The 26,536-nt window shown below is 34.9% G+C and overlaps 1 protein-coding gene across 15 annotated transcripts in view; it reads right to left on the bottom strand.

The window, feature by feature from the left end:
- Positions 1-26,536, bottom strand: part of BLTP1 (bridge-like lipid transfer protein family member 1) — a 195,649-nt gene that overhangs the window by 111,751 nt on the left and 57,362 nt on the right. For 14 of the 15 annotated variants that reach the window (XR_011501876.1, XR_011501877.1, XM_070504705.1 and 11 more), the window contains exons 16-26: positions 23,489-23,644; positions 23,123-23,220; positions 21,378-21,556; positions 21,101-21,207; positions 19,938-20,146; positions 14,114-14,341; positions 13,164-13,301; positions 8,272-8,451; positions 6,240-6,368; positions 4,068-4,187; positions 3,053-3,333 (exon numbers count right to left, since the gene is read on the bottom strand). Coding sequence is in view for 13 of the 15 variants with exons in the window: in XM_070504705.1 (XP_070360806.1) it covers positions 3,053-3,333; positions 4,068-4,187; positions 6,240-6,368; positions 8,272-8,451; positions 13,164-13,301; positions 14,114-14,341; positions 19,938-20,146; positions 21,101-21,207; positions 21,378-21,556; positions 23,123-23,220; positions 23,489-23,644 (1,825 nt within the window). In the remaining 2 variants the exon portion in view is untranslated. The remainder of the gene's footprint in view (positions 1-3,052; positions 3,334-4,067; positions 4,188-6,239; positions 6,369-8,271; positions 8,452-13,163; positions 13,302-14,113; positions 14,342-19,937; positions 20,147-21,100; positions 21,208-21,377; positions 21,557-23,122; positions 23,221-23,488; positions 23,645-26,536) is intronic. The other variant, XM_070504706.1, reaches the window with a different exon arrangement.

Here is a 26,536-nt window from a genome sequence, read left to right as displayed (position 1 = left end):
GCCAAGAATGCAAGGCTCTGACCAGGCCATTTCTCAGGGTTCTGCTGGCAGTAAGCAACCTTCAGGGATAAGGTAATGTCTCACCCTGGGAAACAGCAGGCTTGCTTCCACTTACTAGAAAGGTAGAATCCCTAAGTTCAGTGTTCTTCTCCTGTAATGCATCCCACTGTGTACAGACATCCATCATGGGCCTTCTGTGCCAGCCCCATGGGACCCAGGGATAGGACTGCCAGATTTAGCAAATAAAAATAAGTTTGTCCTATGCAATATGTGGGACACACTTAGACTAAAAAGTTATTTGCAGTTTATCTGAAATTCAAATTTAACTGAGCATCCTGTATTTTATCCACCAACCCTACCTGGAGGGCATGGGGAACTAACGCGAACACATGTGACTCTGGCAACTGCTTTTATTGTAATAAAGTCCTTTCTCTCTGACCAGGAATCTTGTGTCATCTGCCAGTACCCATGAAACTGTGGCAGGCTAACCTGTTAGCTTGTGAGTAGGATAATAGCCCAGACCCTTCACCTTTCTTGACAAACCAGAGCACTGAACCCACCTAAATGAGCCACCTGGAACAACCTGAATCACGTGGGGCCACCTCCTTAGCTTCATCAGCACCCTGCTTGGCCACCTGACCTAATCAGAAACAGGCATTTTGTTCACACTAACTGGCTTCCTAAGCAATAATTAACAAAGAAACCAAAGTTTTTTAAACAATATTCTCCACACGAGTTTTCATATTCAGATTTACAAGGTGTCAGCATCTTAAATTAATTTAAAAGATTAATGTAATCTCAATAAAAATCTTATTGGAATTATTTTTTAACTAGAAAAATAGTTCTTCGGAGAAAATTAACAGATGAAAATACCCAAATATTTTGTGAAATGGAGAAATGAATATGTATTAGCTATAAACCTTTTCCTCTGTATCTGAATAGATCCTTGCAGAAAAATCTGTTTACATCCTTGGCTGGATTAACACACACATTATTAAAAAATCCAGATGGATCAGAGTTTTATGTTAACAAAAAAAAAGGAATAGAAAAAAATAAGAAAATACAGGTGCCATCTGATTACTAGCAAAAGAAATGTTTTCTTAAATTAGTACAAGAAATCACAAAGAAAAAGACTGCCATATTTGAATACATAAAAATTAGAGACTGTATATAAGATCAAAAAAATTAAAAGATGAAACAGGGGCTGGCCCAGTGCGCAGCAGTTAAGTGCACATGTTCCGCTTTGGTGGCCCAGGGTTTGCCAGTTTGGATCCTGGGTGCAGACATGGCACCACGTGGCAAGCCATGCTGTGGTAGACGTCCCACATATAAAATAGAGGAAGATGGGCATGGATGTTAGCTCAGGGCCAGTCTTCCTCAGCAAAAAGAGGAGGATTGGCAGCAGATGTTAGTTCAGGGCTAACCTTCCTCAAAAAAAAAAAAAAAAAGATGAAACAACCTGCAAATATTAACAGGGATCATAAAAAGGGTGGTAATCTATAAAGAACTCTTAAGAATTGTAAGAAATACACCAAGATCCCAATAAATAAATGTGCATAGAATACCAACAGGCAATTTGCAAATGAGGAAATTAAAAGTTGATAAATATATTTAAAAAAACTATTAATCTTACAAACAAACAAATGCAAAATAAAACAAAGAGATACCACCTTTCCGTTATCATAAAATGCTCAAAGGGTAGCAAAAAGGCAGTGAGCAGAGACTCTCCTAAAAAGCCACTGGGAATATAAACTGAAATAATCTTTCCGGGAAGTGATTTGAGAATGCATATCAAAAGTTTCAATTTTTAACACAGACATACCCCTCTTCTAAGGAAACTATGAGGAAATACCCAGAAAGTGTGGAAAAAGATTTTACGTGGAAAAATTTTCCTCTTTTATCATGGGAAACTTAGACATAATCTACATATTTAATAGAAGGGCAATGGCTAAGTAAAGCACAATACATTTTTCTGATAGTGTATTAGTATTCGTTTAAAAGGAACTTGATAAAATTTTTGATCATGTGGGCAGACGCTTAGGATGTAAGTTTAATACAAAAACAGAATTAAAATATAAATTGGGATGATTTCAAGTATAAGAAAAATACATTAGAAATACTGGAAAGAAATACTACGAATTCAATGTTATAGGATCATGATAATTATTTCCTTTATTTCTTAATAGCCTTCTCTATTTTTTTTTTATTTTTTTTTTTAGAAAGATTAGCCCTGAGCTAACTGCTGCCAATCCTCTTTTTGCTGAGGAAGACTGGCCCTGAACTAACATCCACACCCATCATCTTCCTCTGCTTTATATGTGGGATGCCTACCACAGCATGGCGCATCAAGTGGTGCCATGTCTGCACCCAGGATGCCAACTGGCGAACCCCTGGCCGCAGAAGCGGAACGTGCGCACTTAGCCGCTGTGCCACCGGGCCAGCCCCTAGTCTTTTCTATTTTTAAAAAAGGCTTGTATTAACTTTATAATGGGGAAGATGGAGATGGAAAATGCCATACTGTCATTTTAAACAGAAAAAATTCAGTAAGAGGCTCTGGCAACTTTTTAAAAGGCAGATATAATCATTTCTTAAGGACCAATGAAAATAGGTCTAAGTAGTCTTAGTCTTCCCTACAGTTGTGAAGGCCTACAAAAGGAGTTTTGCAGAGTGCACAGTGATAGCAATGGTGGTTTCTAGGCATGATGAATTGGAAGTGGAGGGCTATGGTGAGAGAGAAGGGGGGTGGTGCCTTATGTTATTTGGGACCAGCAATTTAAACTTGTTTCACTGTTGACATACATAGTATGGGCTTAGAAACCCATCAAAAAATAACATTATTTCTAGCAACCACATCATCACCAGAGATGAGATATACAATGTATTTACTTAACTAACAGGCCCTGATATAGTCATTGAGGTGCACCAAGCACAATCATATTAGGTCTTTATTTAAAAGGTTCTTATTCCATTCCAAAGAGTAGAATTTCCTCCACAATAATCTAGTAATTTTCATCTGAATTTGAGACTATTACTATTCTTAAATTTCACTTACCTCTTAGTTCTGGCATCATGAGTTTCTAAGAAATGTCTTTGTGCCTCATGTTTAGAATGATGATCAGCAGCTAATGCAATATCAACAGTAATAAGTCCTAAGTTGGCTGACCCAGCTTCAAGCCAATAGGCCCTCCGGAGCACTGCAGGCTGAAGTCCCACTCTGGAATTATTTAACTGTTCAATGTACTGTCTCACTTGAAAATCTTGAATTGCAGCACTAATTCCTTCCCCAACCGACTGATTGTGGAGATTACAGTTTGCAATCCGAATTGCACCCATCTAAAGTTGAATGAAGAAAATGAAACAAAACTGTAGTTTCCATATTTTTAACCAACTTAGCATAAACTTCAGAATAGGTAATTACTCAAAATTGCAAGAAATATAGACAGAAGAAAGGAAAAAGAAAAAAGGGGAAAGGGAAATAGAAAGATAAATGCAACAAAACAAAAACAGACTGTCAACAACAAAAACAAAAAGGATAAAAGGAAGAGAACATGAGTCCAAAGGAAAACAAGAGGAGGAGGAAAGAAAAGTTGGAAGGGTAGTAAATAATGAAATCACAGAAGCCTAACAAGACTGATTTTAAACAGTAACCCAGAAAGCAGAGGTGGCAACCTAATGTTTCAGGAGCCAGGCAGGAAATGTAAATGTATAAAACACTCAAAATGTATGCATAAAACATACAAAATGTATAAAAGGCATTCAAAACCAAATCTTTTAAAAGCATTACCAACTTACATCCCCGCCATAAAAGCAACCTACTAGTTTATATCCCTGCCATAAAACAATGTTATAATAATTCAGTTAGAGTAGGAAAGTACAGAAAGTGTGCTTAAAAAAATAACACTGGGAGAGAATATGGAGGAGTAAAAAATAGAAAGCTATATCCTAGAATTTTGTAGTATTCTGTGAGATGGCAAATTATACATGTGCGTTGTATTTCAAGAAATTGAGGTTTGGTTTGGTAAAACAGAAAAAGAACTACATTGGCCAAGAAACAGATAAACGTGTACCTTTACATTTGTAGCGCAGCCATGCTCCACAATATAAACATCAGCTCCATCAACTGCTAAACGAGTCATAGTATATTTCAAATCATCTGAAGTTGGACAAGGCCCAGGAATACAACTCAACTAAAAAAGAAAAGCATTGAACATGTAATTTTCACCATCAAGTCATTATTTTGATGCTTAAATCTCCTTATTTGAGCTAACAAACAAAATTCTGGTTATATGCATATTTTAAAAAATCAGTCAGTTACATTTCACTTCTTATGATGATAAAGGAAATCATCAGCAAATGAAGTCTTTACCAATTAGAAAACTAATTATTAGTAACCACAAACCATTTGCATTCAAAGGGAAAAGTAGCAAGTCTAAATTGACAGAATATATATATATAACTTGTTATTGAAACTCAGAAAGAATAGTCAAAGAAAGCTGATAAGTAAACAATGTCATAGGTTTATAAGAACCATACAGGAGTTTAAAGTTGTAAGATTTTCTTATGAGTACTCCATATTCCATACACATACACACATGTATTAGTTTTTACATAAATATATCACACATATATATAAACCCACAAATATATCAACTGTGAATTTTATGATGATATCTAGGACAATCCACACAAATTTAATTTTGTTTTACCCCTAAAACATAGATTTGGCCATATTTAGGTTGCAAGAAAACATACACAACACCTACTTCAATGAACTTCTTGGGGAAATGGTAGCCCTGAGTAAATGACTGGCCCAGTAGCATGTCACTGCTCATGAGTGGCAGAGACAGGACTAGGATGCTGATGTCCTGCATCATAATTAGTGCTCTATACTAATATATTTCCTTCACAAAAAACAGACTTAAAGAAACCTAATCTAAAATGATAGAAACCATACCAGTGGTTGCATGGAATAGTGGCTGACCACAAAGGGACACAAAGGACTTTTCTCAGGTGATAGAAATGTTCTAGATCTTCGCTGGTGGTAATGGTTACACTGGTTTCTATAACAGTTGTCAAAACTCAAACTGTATTACTTTTTTAAAAGGGTGGATTTATTGTATATAAAAAAACTTTAATGCAATATAAAAGCTTTGAGTCTAAAAAAAAGGATAGGAGATGCCTACAAGCATGCATGAATCATTCAAAAGAAACAAACTGGCTGACATACGACTAAGGAACTAATTCCCTGGATTCTGGCAATGCGTTTATAACAAGAAAAAACAATTTTATTACCAATTATACTGTCTCCTTTATTGTTGGTAAATAAGCAAGGGTTACAGATTTTTTTGGACATAAAATTAAAAGCAGGATGAATTACTTTCATTTCATAGTACATACATATACGTTCATATACAGTACTACAATAGCAAATAAATATAGTTTGTATAGCAAAAGAAAAGAAAAAGAAAGGCATATACTAGGAAGAAAAACTAAACTGTTAACAATGGTTATCTCTGTGTTGTAGAAGTAGGGTAAGTTATTTTTCTTTTTTCAAACTACCATGTTTTCCAGATTTTCTGAAATGAGCAAACTCTCCCTGAAAAAAAATGCTCCCCACCCTCAAATTCATAAGAAACAATATTCACCGCAAAATAAAACTCTGCATTTCACTGCCACTGCCCATGGATTTAGGGATTATCACCTACTTTTTACAACCCTTTTTACTTTTTAAGGGTACTGAAATGACCCTTAGTCAAGGTAGGGCAATGTTGTGGGAAGAGCATAAAAATGGGATTCCGGAAGCTTGGCAAAGGCCCAACACTGCTAATCACATTAGGAGAACAGGTATGTTCCAGAGGGGGCTGCAAACAATGTCACATAAGGAATTTAACCTCCTTCTTGCTTCAATTTCTAAATCTTCCACATAAATATACAACCATATCCCAAAGAGTTAGTGCAGTACTGCAATATGAGTGCTAACAGTAAAATGGAAGAGATAAAACTTTTATAGTATCTCCATTTATTTGTGATGTATGTTTTAATAATTACCTCATATTTTAGATACTTACAACTAAATACAACTGGCTAAGAACCTGCAAAATAATTTTATTAATTGAAAAAACTGAACTATAGTGTTTACTTGATGGCTATGTGCATTTGATTTAAAGCTGATATGCCAATCTTTCATTTTAAAAAATCCATAAATGTCCATAATACTGCTAACATATTTCTCAACATACCTTGGATTCACAGAACCGACGATCAATTCCATGCTGACATATTAGTACTGATTTTGGTCTTTCCAGTTCATACTCCCGACATACCACATGAAAAACAAATGTCTGCCCCCACTCCAAGAGACAAGCCAGCTACAAACAAGCAGTGACCGAGTGACAACATTGTTAGCATTCTCAACAAGTGTTCAGAGTTCAAAAGCTTATCAAGAATACTAAGAGAGCTTGAAAGAGCCCAAACTCTGTCTTATACCTGCTGTTACATGATGTGCTTTTTAGCCCAAAACATGATTTTTCTACCTTGAAGTCATTTATAAGCTATTACTTTTCATTTCTGAATGAAAAGTATCGCCAAAGGAAAATTCATTTCAATTGAAAAGTTCAACTTCAGCAACTTCTAAAGAAAGAATTTTTCTTAAAGGTTTTATCTTTCTCCTCATAAGACTAACTGGAATTCTCTGCATAGAAAAGCACCTAAAATTCTCTACCTAATAATAAACCAAGCTTTGATGTGAAATTTGTAGTATCTAATTATCATATTCTGCTACAATCTTGGAAAGTCAGTTATTTTGAAGATTAAAGCACTTTTGTTGTATAAATAGTAGCTTAAGTAAACATATATCAATTCTTCATCAAATCTCGAGTTTAAAAAACCTTAATTTTATAATTGCTTGAAGTTAACAATAAACACACTGAGACACAGGTATACATGATATCATCCCCTCAAATAAGCACATAATTTAAACTTTTGGAAAACATGAATTTCACTTTTAAAACACACAAAGCATGGAATAAACATTAAAAGCACCTATGGATTCAGGAATCTCACAGGAAACAGTGATGCCAAGACTCTAGTGAAGAAACAGAAATGTTTCATCTCCTAATAAGTACACCTTATAAACATATGAGATTCTAGCAATCCTTAAAGGAATATGCTTCAGTTTTTACTTATCTATTTAAAAGCAAGAAATGGCAGACAATAAGGAGAGGATAGTTATGAGGTCAGTGAGCACTGAATATTTCTTTTGATCTATTTTTATACACTCCGCTATATATTTCTTTTCATCCATTTTTATATAAAATATCCCTTTTCAGTTCCATTCATTTTCCTACTATTTCTAGAATCTTAATTTTTGCTGCCTTCCGACAACTTCTTTCAGATATACAAGGTACCTAGATTCTTTATTCACCTTCTTGTTGCTACTACCTACCTCTAAATTATATGTTTCATACCCATTGTTACTTTCTATCAAAATTGAGCATGTGCATTTCTACCAATTCCAGCCTTTTGAAATGCCAAGATAAGCATGCATATTATCATAAATATGTGGCTCAATAGGTGAAATGTTACAGTAATATGGCTATTCAACTAAATTTCAATGGTTCATTTCCAGAAGTAAATAATCTTTGAGGCCTCTGAGTCTTCTAAAGACTAAGTAGGATTGGGGTTGGGGGGGAATTTATCCAAAAGGATCACAACTAGCACTCTAGACCAGGTTAACTTACCAGTAAATTTGTTTTTATTTTTTTAAAACCAGTATCTATATCACTAACAGCAGGTACAATGATGATGTCTTGCTTTCGGACATGACAAGCAAAGAACGATGCTACCTAATCCATAACATCATAAATGTTATTTTCAAATCCTACTTTAAAAATATATAAGAAAGCAAAGGTCTTGGAAAATTATTCTATTCTTGGAAAAGAACACTGTTCCAACAGTGCAGAGTCAACTAATATAATTTTAATAATATATAATGTGATTTCCAGAACAGTTCTCATCCTGTGTTTTTCAGAAAGAAAGTCTTGAATTCTTGAAGGTATTATGGAGAACTATAAAACAATACACCGTCAACTCTGTGTGGCTCAGAAAAGTGAAACCTGTCTCTGACTTGTCTATTGCTAAGAAAATTCTGAATGACTTCTATCCAAAAGCAAATGCAATGAACATTCACCAGGCAGACAACTTCGTCTTGGGGAGGTGAGTGAGTAAAAGAAAAAGAGAGTCATTCAGGAGACAGTGCTCTGAGAGTCATACCTGTGGTGCCGTGACCTTTGCTGTAAGGCTTCCAGCCTGCACATCAATCAGCCATGCATACTCTAAGGAATCACTTCCCAAAGGAAGACCTTCTGCTGAGAACATAGCGTGTGCTCTCAGCTGGAGACCTGACAAATTGATGTGCCCTTCTCTGAGTACTTCATCCACTGGGGGTCGCTGCTGAAAACAGTAAGAAAAGGACTGTAAGAAGTACAAGAAAATCATGTTATACTTTCTGGTTGCTTTTTTTCCCCAGAGACAAACAGTAAAAACATGTTATCGGGAAAATAAGACTTCAGGATTCACAAGCTCCTAACACAACCTTGTACCCATAAAAGTAGTCTGAGTTAAGCTTCTTTACTGACAATATCCACGAGAGCCCAACTGCAAAGCAAGACAGCGAAGTCCTGAAAAGAAGGCAGATCTCTGATTGGTCACTGCCGTGATGAATAAAAAGAAACTAGTGCTCGGACCGACAGTGAATGTAACAGGCCAATCTTTTATAGGAAGGCAGGAATGTGAGATCAAAATATTAAAAAGACGAAAATATTAGAGAATAACAAAGAACATTAAGACCACAAAATGAAGAACTAGGTTAAAAAAAAAGCAGCCATCTTCCATACAGATTTTGAGAACTATGTAAATATAAAAAGGATAGATTTATCTTACAGGGAATAATTTTATACTCACTACTGAAAAGCATGAAATATTTCACAGAGAAAATTTCTAAGACTTATTCAGAAAGCTCAAGGATATGTCCTAAAACAGGGTATTCCATGGAACACTAGTTTCCCCAGAATACAGAATCAAATGTTTGGCAATGCCCTACCCAATTAATCACCAATTTCTGTAGAATCTACCCTCCCATCTCTCACAAATGTATTGACCTTCTTTATCTTCACTGCTATCATCCTGATTCAAATAATCTGACTTCTTGCCAGGATCTTTGAAAGCCTCCCAACATTCACTTTTTTTTTTTTTGCTAAGGAAGATTTGCCCTGAGTTAACATCCATTGCCAACCCTCCTCTTTTTTCTTTTTTTTTGCTTGAGGAAGATCAGCCCTGAGCTAACATTTGTGCCAATCTTCCTCTATTTTTTTTTGGAAGTGGGACAACTCCACAGCGTGGTTGGTGAGTGGAGTAGGTCTGCACCCAGGATCTGAACCCATGAACCTGGGCCAAGAATGAAAGCAGAGAGTGAAAAACTTTAACCACTCGGCCATGGGGCAAGGCCCCCAGCATTCATTTTTACATCTTTCTGCTCCATACTCTACAAAATGACCACAGAGATCTTTTAAAAAGGCAAATATTATCATGTTCTTCTCTCAAGATCACTACATGCTATCAAAGCACCTCACACCTCTTCTTGAGCACTTTTCACACTTGAAATTATTTATCTTAATTTTAACTCCCTCAAATATTTATCTTCTCCACCATTTATTAGGGTAAAGACCATTTCTGTCTTGCTCATTATGTATCCCAATACACCTAACAGAGTGATTACAAAAGGTAGATACTGCTGACTAGGAAACTATATAGCTTTCTTCACAGCAAGTCTTCTCAAAGACTTCAATATACTAATATACACTGAGACAGTTCACAGATACTTCCCAACCTAATTTTACTATGGTAGTGTTTTTAGCGTGGGTACGCAGCCCATCTTACAGGGCTAGCGTTCCTTGTTTCAATACATTTTGGGAAATGCCTTCTCAAAAAAGAAATTTTTACGGATAAGAGCTAAATCTAAGTCATAAGGAATTCTTAAAAGGAAATTTCAAATTGTGACTTTATAACAGCTCCAGAAGCTCTTCTGATACAGTTTTTATTTTATCTTATCTAAGCTTATCTATCTTATATTTTATCTGAGGGAGTTGGAGAGGATGGTCAACAAAGATCTCTTCTTGCACTGAGATTCCATAATTCTTAGTATAAAATTGTTGAGGCTTTTTTGAAATCAAAAATGCATGTAGGGGCTGGCCCAGGGGTGCAGTGGTTAAGTTTGCACATTCTGCTTCTTGGAGGCCTGGGGTTCTCCAGATCGGATCCCGGGTGTGGACATGGAACCACTTGGCAAAAGCCATGCTGTAGTAGGCGTCCCAAGTATAAAGCAGAGGAAGATGGGCACGGATGTTAGCTCAGGGTCAGTCTTCCTCAGCAAAAAGAGGAGGATTGGCAGTAGTTAGCTCAGGGCTAACCTTCCTCAAAAAAAAAAAAATACACGCAGATCTTGGATTGTCCTAAAGCTATAACCTACCCCATACACCAATAAAGCTCATACTCTGAATTTTATCATAGCTTGCATTATATTGTGGGTTGAAGAGTATCCTAAAAAGATATGTTCAAGTCCTAAGCTCGGGTACCTTGTGACTACGATCTTATTTGGAAATAGGGTCTTGGCAGATGCAATCAAGTTATAATGAGGTTACACTGGATTAGGGTGGACCCTAATCCCATGACTGGTGTCCTTGTAAGAGGAAAACTGGGACACACAGACACAAGTAGAAAATGCCATGTGAAGACAGAGGCAGAGATTTGAGTGATGCATCTACAAGACAAGGAAGTCCAAGGATTGCTGGCAACCACAAAAGCTAGGAAGAGGCAAAGAAGGATCCTCTCCTACAGCCTTCAGAGAGAGCATGGCCCTGCTAACACCTTGATTTCAGACTTCTAGGCCCCAGAACTGGGAGAATAAATTTCTATTGGTTTAAGCCACTCAGTGTGGGGTTCTTTGCTATGGCAGCCCTAGGAAACTAATACACATCATAAGACGATCATAAAATAAAACGTGTGGCTTCATAAGTTGGACACAATAAGCCATCCATCATCACCTTAGCTCATTAACCTTGAGGTCCTGCGTTAAGACTAATGCTACCAAGAATGAGCAGCTACAGGTAAGTGACCCAGGACTGATCCTGAGATATAGTCACAGTGTGAAGCCTCCCACTGTGAAGGAATATCAGATAGGATAAAGGAAGAAAAGATTTCTTAGGAATAGTCACGCCAGCAATATAAAACGTAAGCAAGTTACAAAGGTAATCTAATTCCAAGAGAATATATAGAGAGCATCCTGTCTTTGGGGTGAATTATGAAGTGCTAACCACCTAGGAAACAAAGTATCACCAGTACTTCTAACTATCGCCTTGCTATCTTCACCCCATGAACTCCTTTTCTAATCACCAAATAAATCATACTCTAGACTTCAGTCTCTGTACAAGTAATCAGGGTTAATGTGAACTCTCATAATGAGCTCAACAAAATATTTTTTGTATCTGGTAAAGTCTTTTGAGAATGCAATGATTAAAATAAAAGTTAAAGGGTCACCAGGTACTCATAAGAAACCAGAGATACTCATCCAAGATTCTCAGAACTCAGCCGTAAGAAGATATTTCCCTTTTACCTTTATTAATTTCCTCAACAGATTGAAAAAAGGAGATGGGCTTCCTTTCCACACAGTGGCCTCCCAGAATTAAAAAACAACCAATTCTAATGACCTACAACTTAGGGAGAGGAGGACATGAGTTATTTTTAAGGTTTCTGTGGCAAGTTAAAATAAAAGTGCTATGCAAGATCTTTGTAATGACGGAACAGTGTTGTATCTTGATTTCAGTGGCAGTTACATGAATCTACATGTGATAAAATGACACAGAATTATGGCACGTTGTACCAGTGTCAACTTCCTGGTTTTGATACTGCACTATAATCACGTAAAAGATCAACACACAGAAAACTAGGTGAAGGGTACACAAGACCTCTCTGTACTCTCTGCAACTTCCTGTGAATCTATAATTATTTTGAAATAAAAGTTTAAAAAGAGAAACACATTCTGTGGCAAAAACAAGAAAATATTAAGCGTTAAGTTTCAGGTACTATGATATCACCTACGTCAAATACATATACAATCAAGTGTCACTTAATGACGTGGCTACCTCCTCAGAAATGCGTTGTTACTGTTTTCATCCTTGTGCAAACATCGCAGAGTGTACTTACACCAACCTAAATAGGACATCCTACTACACACCTAGATACGGTACTAATCTTACGTCACTACTGTCACATAGGTAGTCCATCATTGACTGAAACATCATTATGCAGCACACGACTAAATTTGAAAAAATTAATCTATGTAGAAAAATACAGTCAGTTAAGGCAAAAGAATGAAAAGGGGCTATGTTATGTTAAATAAGATAATCAGTTACTACATAGAATCCATAGTATGATTTTGGGATGTGAGATTCCCTCCCCTGTTTATTATTTTACTTTGCCTTATATTAAAATCCATTTATATTTCTAAAGTAAACAACTTGACTAAAAGTAGGGAAAGGGCCCTAAAGCAGTGGTAGGTGCCAAGAGAAGACATTTGGCATTAAAAAATAATAATAAAGTGATAATCTACCCAGGAATGTAAGTTATTTCCATTTGATGAATATCATTGGTTCTCTTCCAAAACAGAGCCAGCGCTAATTCTTGAAGGCACTGATAAAGTCTCTTGTAAGTAAGTTAGATGAATAAATCACTGATCATGTAGCTATGCATGTTTTGAAGATTATGGTACTGGTTAATACTAATTCTTAGGTTGTGATTTCAATCTAAGTTGAAACTAACATTTTATGGATTTTTCTCTTCCATAAATATGAAGAAGTTATAAAGTATTTCTTTCCATTTCTAAAAACAGATACAAAATATAATTGAGATTATATAAGTAGGGAACAGAAGAAAACAGATTCTTGAAAAATTCATATGTATATCACACACCTACTTCATAATGTAGTTAAATTAAAAGTCTCTAATTTAAAGAGCTTTATATTGCATGCGCAAAAGCTAACATGTTGTTTGACCCCATAAAGAATAATAAAAAATCTCTAAGTCTCCACCATAACTCACTTTCACATTACCTGATAGTTATCACTGACAAACACATTCAGGGGCGAGAGGACGAGTTGCAGCATGGTCTCCCTAAATCCTTTTTTCATTTCAAAACACAGTCTTTCCAAGAAAGCTGTAGGGCACTCAGGACCATCAGTAGTTCCATGCTAAAGTCAAACAAAATACCATAATCAAGATATAAAAAAACAAAGACCAAGGATGTATGGAAAAATAAAAATTACATTTATCTAACTGAGAGATTTTGGCTTTTAAAAAGAAGAAACAGTGCTGACAAAAACCACTATTCCCTACCTCAGTAAAGACATTAGGTTCACTAAGCACCAGAGGTAACTTCTCGGCTGTGTAACCCTAGGCACATGACATGGAGCCAGCATGCAGCACAAAGCTCTAGGGCCACCCACTGCCTGTCTGGCCTGGCTCCAATGGCCCTGGGTTCCACGGACAATATCATCTCATTCCAAGTCAGCTTCAACAGACCCAAGGGCCATCCTTAGAGTGAGCCAGGATTCTGTGCTGAATCCAAACCTCTGACACAATTCAACATTGAGGATCAGGCCTGAATCTTGATTTTGTAATGGGTCCAACACAAGGCCCCAAACTGATCTGGAGTTTGAGATAAAGGCTAAGAAAATGTTAAGTCCTAGAATATCCATCAGGCTAACTATAAACTATTCAACTCAATGCCATGACAAAATGTTCTAAAGTTACGCAGAACAGCAAAGAGGGAGCTAAAGTAAAAGAAAAACAGAAAGTAATCAATGATCAAGTAATTACAGTATGAAGAAAATAATAAACTAGCTTATAAAGATAAAAGGATATATTTAGAAGTTTCTGAATCTGAATTTTTGTAAGAGAGAGTGTGTGGATGTGTGTGCATGCACGCAGACACATATTTAGTTTCCTATGCTGGGTGAATTCCATAACACACTTCAGACTATTTTAATATGCAAACACTTACAACAGGAAGACGCCCGTGAACTTTGTACAAATTAACAAGTACAGTAATATCCCAAGGACGCAAGGTAAGCGGATGAATTGACTTGGCTGAACTTTCATTTTCCTTTCTGTCATTTTCCATTCCAACAGCAGTCCACCCAGAGCTGGATGATGTTGACAGTGACAGAACAGGGCTTGAAATAACCTCTTCAAAATCCATATACATGTCATCTTCCCCAAAGTAGTTTTCCTATGAATGTTAAGAAAAAACTGCTATCAAAAGAGATATGTAAAAATAACTTCTCACCTTAGAGCCCGAAATTTGTAAACTATCTCCCTAACCTATCTTATTTAATCAAAAGCATCAAGTCTATTTCCTTAAAATGAGAAAAAGATATACATATTAAAAACTTACACTTACTTGGCTGCTTAGCAAATAAATAGCAAAAAAAAAACCAAAACAAAAAGTTACAGAAGTTTATAGTAAAGCTTCATGACAATGCCACCTCCAATTACAGCAAAAACTTCAATTTCGGTACCAGAAGAAACCTTTTAAGCTCTGTAAGGTTCAATGGTTTTCAATCTGTGCTTCTCAGAGTTCTGAGGCAATAAAACCCAGAGACATCCTTTGGGAGAAGAAGAACAATTCACTGAAAATCCATCTGGCTAAATCCAATTAGCTAAACACTACAATTCATATGTCCCAGTTGCGATATTTATCGGGAATATTTTAATAGCTTCAATACAAATGTCCAATTTTGGTTAGTGATGACAAAAACGTGTTATAAACACATTTCACACAGTTCATCTTGCTCTTATGCATCAGAATTTCAGAAGTGTTTCAACTATTACTATTCTGGGAGTTTTTGCATCAGAATTTAAATTTATTTTTAATTAAAATTCTTTTTCCTTCCCATTAATTCTGAATTTAAATTTTGCCTATATGATCTGCCAGTAGTAATCAAAAGTTCTTAAAATATTCCAGTTAACACTGTTAATTATATTTGTTCAATATTAGAACCAAGTTCGTATTTTTGTAAATTCTGCACTTTGGTTATTGACATTTATTTTCTGGCTAGGGTTCTGGACATCAGGTCAATGAATATCTTTTCATAGGAAAGGATGTTGAAGGGCTTAAGGTCATTCAGTTAATTAGTGGCAGGACTAATATTAAAATCTCAAATCTACTCACTCACTGAACTGGTGCTTTTTCCTTTATTCTCTATTGTTATGTGCCTCTAACTAATACAGGGCCGACTTAGAACCTTCTTGAAATCTCTTTTTTTAAAGCATTTCCTTTATTTATTTATTTATTTTTGTGGGGTGGTTTTATTTTTTTGGTGGGAGTGAGGAAGATCTGTCCTGAGCTAACATCTGTTGCCAATCCTCCTATTTCGCTTGAGGAAGATTGTCCCTGAGCTGACATCTGTGCCCATCTTCCTCTATTTTGTATGCAGGACACTGCCACAGCATGGCTTGACAAGCGGTGTGTAGGTCTGTGTCTGGGATCCAAACCTGCAAACCCAGGCTACCAAAGCAGGGTGTACAAACCCAACCACTATACCATTGGGTCAGCCACTTGAAATCTTGATAAAAGTGCATATATAACTCTGAGGCATGGACAAATTCAAGCACAAAAATAAAAGTAAATAAGCATTAGTTTTATCCTAAATTCCAACATTAAATTTTTAAAACTAAAAATAAATGTCTGAAAAATTTAAATCAACATTAAAACCCTAGAGGTATTCGGAGCAGCAGTTCTCCCTTAGATTATTTGAGAAGTCTTTTTAAAACATACATGCCGTCATCTAGTCCTGGAGACAGGTTCAGTAGATTTACAGTAAATATGGAATCCAGAGGCAGGCGGAAAGTGACAAAGTTCCTTCGGTGATTTTATCTGCAAATAGGCTCCAGACCCAGTCATCTCTGCCCCACCCTCTCTCCACACAACTGATTTAAGGAGTCAACGTATACCATTCATGTTTATTAGCATTCAACATACTAAGTTACCGACAAACCAACAGAAATAAGATATACTTATTTTAGCTAATTTTTAATAATCCTACCATGTAAATCTCTTATTTTTAAAATATTCCCTTGTAGTCACTTACAGTCTCTTACAATTTTTAATCTTAAAAAAAAAAAAACAAAGAGATTCCTGAAGATTACTACAATTAAAAGAAAAAGATTCTCTTGGGTCTAATGTCCAACTTGCTTCTAAACCAATCTCCACTTAATTATCTGAAACAGAAATAACTCATATCAAATTCTTTAGGGAACATTTTCACCAAATGTGTCAATGACTGTTTTCAGAGTTACAAAATGCTAGGAGTCTTTAGTGACAACACATTTGCAGCTCTTGAATATTATCAACAAAATATACTTCTAAAATTATAACTCCTTGAAAAAGTTAGTCTCAGTTAAATGTTTAATGTTGGATGTCTTATTTAAGTTTTGTGGGTTTTGTTAAATGTGAATTCCATCTGGAAGGGTTAATTTCTTAAGGATTCATGGAAAGAATTACCGATTGGCTTACAGAACTGGGAAAATGTGTTCTTTTGTCATATATCCTAGCCTGTATGATTTTAAAACGCTAAAATAAGCTACAGTTTCAATTTTCTTAAGAGTCCTCTGTAATTTTATTTTCTTAGAGATAGTGTATTAAGTGTCAAGTAACCTACTTCAAGTAACAGGAGACAGCCATTTTTTTCCTAGCTAAAAATTCATACTTACCTAACGATACTCATTTCTCAAAAAAGAAAAAAGAAGAATCATCAACAATAGTTAAAAGAAGGCTAATAAAATCAGAGATGCAGGGAAAAAAACCCTACCAGTATTCTGTTTCCAATATTAAATTTTTTTAATGGAAACTTGATACCAGGCTTCTGTTCAGGGCCACTAACACTATTTTTGTAATAAGGAAAACATACTTGCCATATATACCCTTAATCCATAGTTACTATTTGCCACCACTGACATGCTATCACTATTTAGATTCAGATTTCTCTTCTTCCATTAAGAAAAAACGTAATGAGACTAAAAGAAGTCAGTTCAGAAAAGTAATATAAGTGGTACTGTTATTCAACCTTGTATCCACAACATAAGAAATGACATGAAGCTTTTCCAGTATGACTGAAACGACTTTGCACTGACACTTGAGAGTTGCTATGTTGTCTACACCTTCAGAAGACCTCTCATTTCCATAAAACATCCTCATAAATTTTAACGCATGTTTAGTATATACTCTTCCTAGAATTCTCTATAATGATAATGCCAGGCCTAGTTTCTTTTGTGGATTTTGGAGGTCAGTTTTACAGTCAAACAAATACAGAGCGATTCTTTTTTTTTTCTAGTGTATCCTTTAGAATTTCTTGTTGTTTACTTTTGATAACTAAAACAAATACAATCTCAAGTTACATGAGTTTTCACAGTTTTCTTTTACATATACATACATACGTTATACATATCTCATACCTAACTTCCAAAAAGTTTTCAAGTTCTAACACTGACACTGAGTAGAACATAAATTATTAACACAAATGGGGGAAAAAAAGGTAATGGAAAGACAGAGATATTCAAAATAACATCTCCATGTCAGCACGACACTAAGCTTTCTGGGTAGGGAAAAAGAAAGAAACTTAAAGAGTTACATATAGTCCTAATAAAAGGAAGAATAGAGTTCACTAGGCTAGAAAAATTTTTTGGCTGTCATGTTTTGGATACATAGTTTATAAAATATCTCAAAACTTAAAAATTTTAAATTTGTTTTTGTAGACACTTCATACAAGTCCTGAATTAATTTGATGAATGCAAATACTAATACAATCTTTAGCACAACAAACTTTGACACTATTAAAAACTTGTTATAAAATCTTTAATGCACAGAAAAGTCTGCATTAAAACATAATAAACTACCATCAGAGGTTATATCTCTGAAATTATAATGAAGTCTAAAATAAAGCCACATACTTCTTCCTCTGTATTCTTCTTTGTTATAGTCCTCTTATTTTTGATGAGTGTGGACTTTTTTAAATAAAAAAAATTGAGGTCTGATGTACATATGGTAATGCAAAAGCCAGAGTTAATACCTCTCTGGTAGTATTCAAAACTGATATTATATCAACATAACTAGCTTTAGCTGCTAACTAAATCATTGCTTATATTTAAATTAAAGTATAATTCAGCCTCTTCAGGAAGACTCAAGTTTGAAATTGCATTTTAGATTCTTTAGTTATTCACATGGAATCCTAAGAAAATAAGGTATTGGGAGAAAAATTTGAAGAATATTTTAGGTCAAACAATGGTTACAAGAAAGAAAAAGATGTGTGTGCGTGTGTGTGTGTGTGTTCCCCCCTTTGAATCTGAAGAATCACTCTTTCAGCAATCTCTCCTAAAACCCCAGGGGAAGAAAAGGTAAAACCAAACAGAAACTGTAGGTTTCCAAAAGTATTTAATACATTTTGCCTTGCATCTTTTATCTTAAATTACATCACCTGATGCTTTATGGTAGTTTTTAGTAAATATAATACAGTAATTCAAATATTGAGATTTTATCTATCTTCAAAACTTATTCAGTTAGCACTTCTTCCAGAGAGCCTTTGCTAACAAACCTTGCTTGTCTATCCCTGACCAACCTTGATCATCCTAGATCCTTTTCAGAATAAATTACTCCTGTTCCCGTACATTATGGGATTCCTTTTTAGCTATGCATTCAATATCCAAACCTCCGCAGTCGTGAAACTGCAAAAGGAAGCAAATAATACTGATAAGATTAGACTCATACAAACATCCATCCCACAAGTAACGCTCCTGCTCATGATTGGTAATTCTGGACAATTAGTCTCTCTTTGATTATCAAATGTAGTAAACATCCGACAGTACCATGAAAATCTAAAGCAAGTGAATTTGCAAAATCCCAGAAAAATGCAAAATTTTTGTGAAGTTGCTAAGAGTGATGTTGGATAACTGCTCAAATCACAAGTAGAGCCATCAGTGATAAGTGAGGATCTTCAAGCCTTAGAGCAGTTACCTATAAAGAAGGGTAAATCAAGCAAGAATTATTGATGACTTGCTGGGAACTTTTTAAAAGTATGATTTGAATATCAAAAGAATAAGAGTGATGTCTAGAAAACTGACAAGGTGCTCAAATATTTTTCTTAAAATAGCATCTCTTCATAATCATGCTATAGACATCAACCTTAAAGTGCTATCATACTATGTAATCATGAAATTTCAGTGGAAGAATTATACCAAAGTGAATCAACACTTAATTCAGTCTTTGTTCAAAGAAGTAGCACATATTTCTTCAAAAACTAAATTTGTCATACTCTGAAATAAACTCATTTTCATATATTTGCTTCATTTTTGAAGACAGAGCTCCAAACAAATCTTTGCTTAATATTCACCATGAAATAAAGTTGTTTGGTTTTAATGGACTCACTCGAAGCAGACTTTTCCTGGTAACGATTATCCTCAGATAACAAGGTTCTCTTGGATTTCTATTGCTGCATTAATTACAACATGTTAAAATTTGTCCATATATATGTCTATCCTGCTATACCCCTCTTATCTTGTTGAGAACAGATGCTATATCATTTCCATCTCTAGCAAATAGCACAATTCCTAGAACATACTAAATGCTCAAAAAAAAAATGCTGAACTGAGAAGTACATTGTTTTTAATAAATACATTTGTAATTGAGTCTAGCACCGCAAGTCCAGTCAACATATATAATATAAACTCAACATGTTTAAAACATCCAACTGGCTATTTCAAATGGTCTCAATTTCAATTAGACATTAACTGCTTTGCTTATGTTTAAATATAAATTCTTTTAAAAATCATACCTTTATACACAGAAAGGCATTTAATAGAGGTCCATAGAGAGTTATCCAAGAATCTGGGGAGAGTTCCATTTCTACATGAAGTTTATCAGGTGGAAGTTCTGAGGGATCAATGGGTGGGCGTGAAGAAGCAGAGGGAGAAGAAACAACTCTGTCTGATGTTTTCTGGGATGGCCTTAACACCGAGAGCATCGTTTCTTCCATTTCTGACACTGGAAGAAATTGAGAGGAAAAAATATAACATTTGGGGGAGGGGGAAAAGTACCTCTTAGAAGTTCTTCAAGGACTATTCACTACAAAATTCTATTTTGCAAATATGAAAACAATTAACACTGATATAATATCTATACTACATAATGAAAACAAACATGAAAGACTAATAAGTAAGAAAGCAAATAAAGAATAAACTTCACTGAAATATGTATAGAAATACATAAATCAGACGGCAAAGAATCAATGAAAAGTTCCTGTTAACATAGGTAACACTCTCAGTGAGTCCCTGCAACATAAACTTGGCTCACAATTAGGCTTTAACTATACGTGGGCATTAAACTACAAATTTATTTTCACATAAAGAACTATTCAAAAACACTGTGATATTATCAACCTCCACACAAAAGAAAATTATGAAAACTATTCTTTAAAACTTAACTCACTGGAAAAACAAGGAAAATATCATTTGACTCTAATTCCATTTTGGATCCTGATAATAAGGCATATAAGCTTCAGGGAAACTATGATGATATGAGAGTTGTCAAAATGCATTAAAGAAACTAACATTTCACAAATCAAGCACTTTAAATATAGACTCACACAGACCTTGTTTCATATGCCAACTCTACTGCTTCTAGCTTGGCGGACCTTGAGAAAATTAGTTTCTCTGAGCATATTTCCTCAACTCCACAATGACAATAATAATAATATTTCTCTCACAGAGTTGTTGTAAAGATTAAATGAGATAATATAAGCCAGGAAACAGCCTGGCCTAGTACTTGATACATATTAAATGCTCAATGAAAGTTAGCTGTAATTATACCAAAATTCTTAAAAGATTTATGTCAAAAAATTGGATGCATTTCCAAATTTTTTACTTTTTTTCTATCTTTGATGATTATCAATTATAACAGCAAAAGTTTCAAAAGTACAAACGATATAAAAACACTTACATGATTGTTTTAGCTGTTCATCTGCTTTTTGTGGATAAATTGGATGCCACGTATAATCAATTGTAAGCATGACACTTGGGACAGTCCAGCATTCAACCCAACCAGCCCTTCGAAGAGTAAAAAAACAAAGTTTCTAGTCAGGTACTTATTCCTTTAATTGCATACAGACACCAGTTACAGATAACCAAATTTTACTGGTATTCTTTGAAAGAATCAGAAGAATAATTTCTTCACATATAAACATAAAATACTTAGATCACGAATTTTATGCACTCACTTTTCTTGAGTAATGTTCCGCCATTTTGGTTTAACTGTTTTCTGACCACTTTGACACTCAGCAGGAATACCAGTATCATGAGTCATTTTATTTGGGTGGCAATTCTTTACCAGCATAAATAATGAATATTTACTAGGGTGGCAATCTGGTAGAAACAAATGAAGATCAACATCTTCTCCCTAAAAAATAATTTATAATAACCCAAAGTAGTAAAATAGGTACATAAATATGTTAGGTTACTATTACAGGCAAACCTATCTATAGTAATCATGAGAATAAATTCAAAAGAAAAACACAAATTTCAAGTCACAGATTTTACCCTGAATGGTCAGGTAAATAACTGGAATAAGATTTTACATTGACTAAAACAATCCTAGTTAGAAAGTCAACGAAAAAAATCAGGAAAGTAAAAGGCATAGTTTCCTTCCACAAAAGAGTAAAAAGATTATCTTCCATGGGAATTCACAATTTCACATATAACTCAGAAAAAAAATTAAAAATCATCTAATATGAGCTCAAGTGGAATATGTTGTGCATTTTTATTAATTTTTAAAATACAATTGTCTCTTTCGATTCTAGTAAGTCTTGGTTCCTCAAGTGACTTTTAAGAATTCCAAATAGGTTTATCAAAGGACCCTCACTCAGTTTCACTTTTTTCCTTATCTCCTAATCTTTGTTTTTTGGGGTTTTTTTTAAGATTTACTTTTTCTTATTTTTCCTTCTTCTCCCCAAAGCCCCTCAGCACATAGCTGTATATTTCAGTTGTGAGTCCCTCAAGCTGTGACATGTGGGACGCTGCCCGAGCACAGACCCACAAGCGGTGCCAGGTCCGCACCCAGGATCCGAACTGGCGAGAAACCCTGGGTCGCCGAAGCGGAGCACCAAAACTCAACCACTTGACCATGGGCCAGCCCCTCTTTGTTCGTCATGATGCCTGGTTTCTTAACAGGCAGCATAGCAGAGTGGTTAAAAGAACAGAGCCCTAATCTATATTGCCTGGGTTCAAATTCCAACTCAGCCACTCACTAGCTGCACGACAAGTTACAGGAGCTCGGCTCCTCAGTGTCCTAGTCCATAAATGCAGATAATGACAACTACTACTTCAAGAGGGCTGATCTGAGAATTAAATGAGTTACTACACACAAAGCACTTGGAATAGTGTCTGACACATAGAACATGTTTAATAGGTCTTAGCTGCTCTTATTATTATTGTTGCTATTTTTTACTACCGTAACCTCCACCAATACTAACAACTACTACTGATTGCACATAATCTAAAATTAGGTGTTCCGCAACGTTTTGAACTCATAAGAGCTGGCTTTTGGATAAAAGAAAGGTATTTGTGGTTATTCCTTGAAATTGTGGTTACAATTAGGAATGAAATATAGGTAACTAAAATCTAGTTCATAGACAGAGTAAACATTAGAGTTAGAAGGGGTTCTTAAGAGAATATATAGATTTTTAGAAATGAGCTCTAAAAAAATAATCAGCTCAGGAAATTTTTTTTTTATTGCCCAATTTCTTAGGGGAAGTTGGCAAACTTAGGGGAATGGCAGAATATTACAGTTAACTGCAAAAAAGAAATAACAATTCTGTAACAGACACTAAAGTTAGTAAACAATACAGGAAAGCTAAAATACCTCAGGGTGGCAATGAGATGGGCAGGGGACGGTAAAGATAAGCTTTGGGAAATCAAACTTACTAATAAACCTTATGGAATAAACAACACATTCAATTATACATACTCTTAAAGAGAACTTGGTATTACATGTAGCTGGAACAAAGTCCGTAAAAGGCAAAGAGAAATCAATGTTCAGTGTTTCCCCACAGGCTGCCAGATACACTACCAAAAAAAGGGAAAAAAAGAAAATTTACTCTTATTTCCAATAAAGTTTTAAATAAAAATTGCCTTAAATACACACAAATCAAATTAAATTTAAGATAATACACTTAGTCCAATACAAACTCTGAAATAGTTCTCTGACGGTCTCAAAAGATAATGGACAAGATCAATTCTAGTATCTATTAAAACCACAAAATCAATACCAATTTTCTTTGTTGGTATGTCTTCATGAACAGAACGCTTAACCTAATTCTTTAAAAGTTCTTACCATTTTCCTGTTGTTTAGTGGAACAGTCAATCCAATTGTGTTGATTAGCAGCCCAAATCATTTCAAATTGATGAAACATGATTTTAAAATTCCATGTATATGGAACAAATGAAAAAATGTCTGGAGCACTATCACTAGACCAGTCTTGAATTAAATCTAAAATTATCGGGGTGGGAGATAGAAAGCAAAATTAATTGAAATTCAGAAAACAAAATATAAAGATTCTAATACCAGTCAAAAATGAATTTTTCTTTTGTAACTAAAAAGAATATTTATAATGAAATATTAAAAGGTCATTAAGATATAGCTAAATGATTTGACAGTAAAATGTTTACTTACTAATCACAGTTCCAAATTTAAAAAATGTTATGCATTTCATATGCCTATTATTTTTTTAAAGAAACTTCTGAAGACAAAAGAGGAAAAAAAATCACTCAATATTCCACTACCCAAATATTCAACATCATGAATACATTTTCTTCTATGTAGATTTTTACACTATCCTAGATGCATATGTTTTATATGTTGCTTTTTTGCACTGAACTTAAAATTTTTCCATGCTATTTCAAACACATTAACAAAAATTTTAATCACAGTTCATTAAAGACATTTGCCAAGATTTACTTAACCATTTACTATACTTGGATATTTAGACTTTCCAAATTTTTGTGCTCTTTATAATAATGTTACCACATACATTTTCATGCGAGATATTTTACATATTCAGGATTACTTTGTCAGTACAGATTCCAGAAGTAAAATACTAGGTCAAAATTTATGAATTTTTTTTTTTTTAAGATTTTATTTTTTCCTTTTTCTCCCCAAAGCCCCCCAGTACACAGTTGTATCTTCTTCGTTGTGGGTCCTTCTAGTTGTGGCATGTGGGACGCTGCCTCAGCGTGGTTTGATGAGCAGTGCCATGTCCGCGCCCAGGATTCGAACCAACGAAACCCTGGGCTGCCTGCACCGGAGAGCGCGAACTTAACCACTCAGCCACGGGGCCAGCCCCCAAAATTTATGAATTTTTTGAAGGCTAGTATAGATTACAGAATTGCTTTCCAAGAGAAGTGAATCCATTTATACTCCTAACAGAAATCTGTGTTCTACTAGCTATTTCACTGTACCCTCTTCTGCATTATATTTCTTTCTACCTCTCTCTCTCTCTCTCTGAGAGGTAGGGTGCAGTTTGGTAAGTGGTAACTGAAAAATGGTATCACACTTTAATAGAATTTCCTAATTATAAATAGGGTTGAACATTTTCTCATGTTGTTTTATTCATTCAACAAACACTCACAAACTGTCTACTGTGTGCCAGATTCTGTTCTAGACTCTGGGAACACAATGGTGAACAAAATAGACTTGGCCTTAGAATTATAGTCAATCATCTTTGTTGATTGCTGATTAGTCGTATTTCTGATTTGTATGGTTTAACTACTGCTTTTAAAAACTGTGTTCATATACTTAGTCTACTTATCATTTGATATCTTAATTTTTTTTAACCTCAAAAGGCAAAAGATCTTTATATAGCAATGTTAGCCCTGATCTATCACCATGGTTTCCTCTACTCTTTCTTCTGGCATTCATATCACTTACACGCATTGTATACTCCCAGCAATAATGTCTTTCAATGAATGGTCTCCTCTTAGAAGTGTCACGCTCATCTTTTCATCCCACAGTACATAACACAGCACTACGCATATAAAATTAGAACTTTGTGCATTTGAGAGAAAGCAACAATTGGAAGCAAGATTATTACAGCACAAACTTTGATACCAGACAGTCCTGGGTTTAAATTCTGGCTGTATCATTTCACTAGCCATGTCATCTTGAACAAATGACCTAAATGCTATCAGTTTTCTCTTCTACAAAATGGGGACAACTTCACAGTTATTGTGAGAATTGAGATAATACATGTAGTTTTAGACAGTAACTGCCACAGGGTAAGCCCTCCTCGAATGGTAGCATTTATTATTAAAGATATTCTAAGGAAAATACTAAGTGCAAATAATTACATAAAGTTGTTTTCTTTGAATTTTAAAGGAAATCTTTAAAGTGAAAATTATTAGATTCAATAATGAAATCAGAAGTCAAATTTATCTTACGTAATATCAAGAACTCATTTGAAATTTAACTGCGATGTGCAAAAGCTTGTGTACATATATTAGAAAGAAAGCCCTCTCAATAAAATGGCAAAATAGTACATTTAATATCAAATGTCAATAACTTAAATTAATATTAAGATACAGAGTTTTACTATATCAACAGCAAAAGGCATTTGACTCTTAACCTGTTCTATGAATAGAGAAAATTTCACTCATCAGATTTACTTTAAATATATTTTTATTTCATTTAACAAGCAATCACAGTGGTTCATCATACCTCATACTATCTACGCTCACCTCTAAAGTTTTACATCTACATGCCACCCTACCTAACTAACCTGTCTCTATCCCTGCTTTCTAACTTTGTTCTTTAGCACAGTGTCTAGCACTTGGGAGACGTCCAAAAGTCATCTCTGGAATTAGCCAACTCCACAGTACAAATTCATCAAGCTGATTTTCTCACTTTTCTGCCTCATAAACATTTTTAGTTCTGCTCCTTTATTCAAACTATCATTATCTAAAATAAATACACTCCTTGGTATCCTCTCTGCTGAAGAAAACTCTAACCATCTTTAACAACAACATGATACTACAGAGAGAGAGCACAGGGTCTACAACCAAAAAATGGTTCTTAAATGTCTCTTCAACTTACTGGTTTCATCAGTTTGTCCAAGGCATTGAACATTTCTGGGCTTCAATTTCCTCACTGCTAACTCGGGGACAGCAATAACAGCTACCCGTTTTTAAAGTCATTGTGAGGACAACAGAAATGAACATGCTTTGGAATGCTCTATGGAAACAGACTACACAAATCTTAGTATTACTGAGTTCATTTACAAAGACCATTTCAGATCTTAATGTCCTTCTTTACCTTCTCTGATTCCCTTCAGATCATAGTGATTTCTTCTGTACTCATGTCTTTCCAACATGCATTTGTTAGCTTCAC

Source organism: Equus asinus, chromosome 3, assembly GCF_041296235.1.
Source record: "Equus asinus isolate D_3611 breed Donkey chromosome 3, EquAss-T2T_v2, whole genome shotgun sequence".
Taxonomy (NCBI): Eukaryota; Metazoa; Chordata; class Mammalia; order Perissodactyla; family Equidae; genus Equus; species Equus asinus.
Note: the sequence above shows the minus strand (reverse complement) of the source record. Positions and strands in the feature narration are given on the sequence as shown.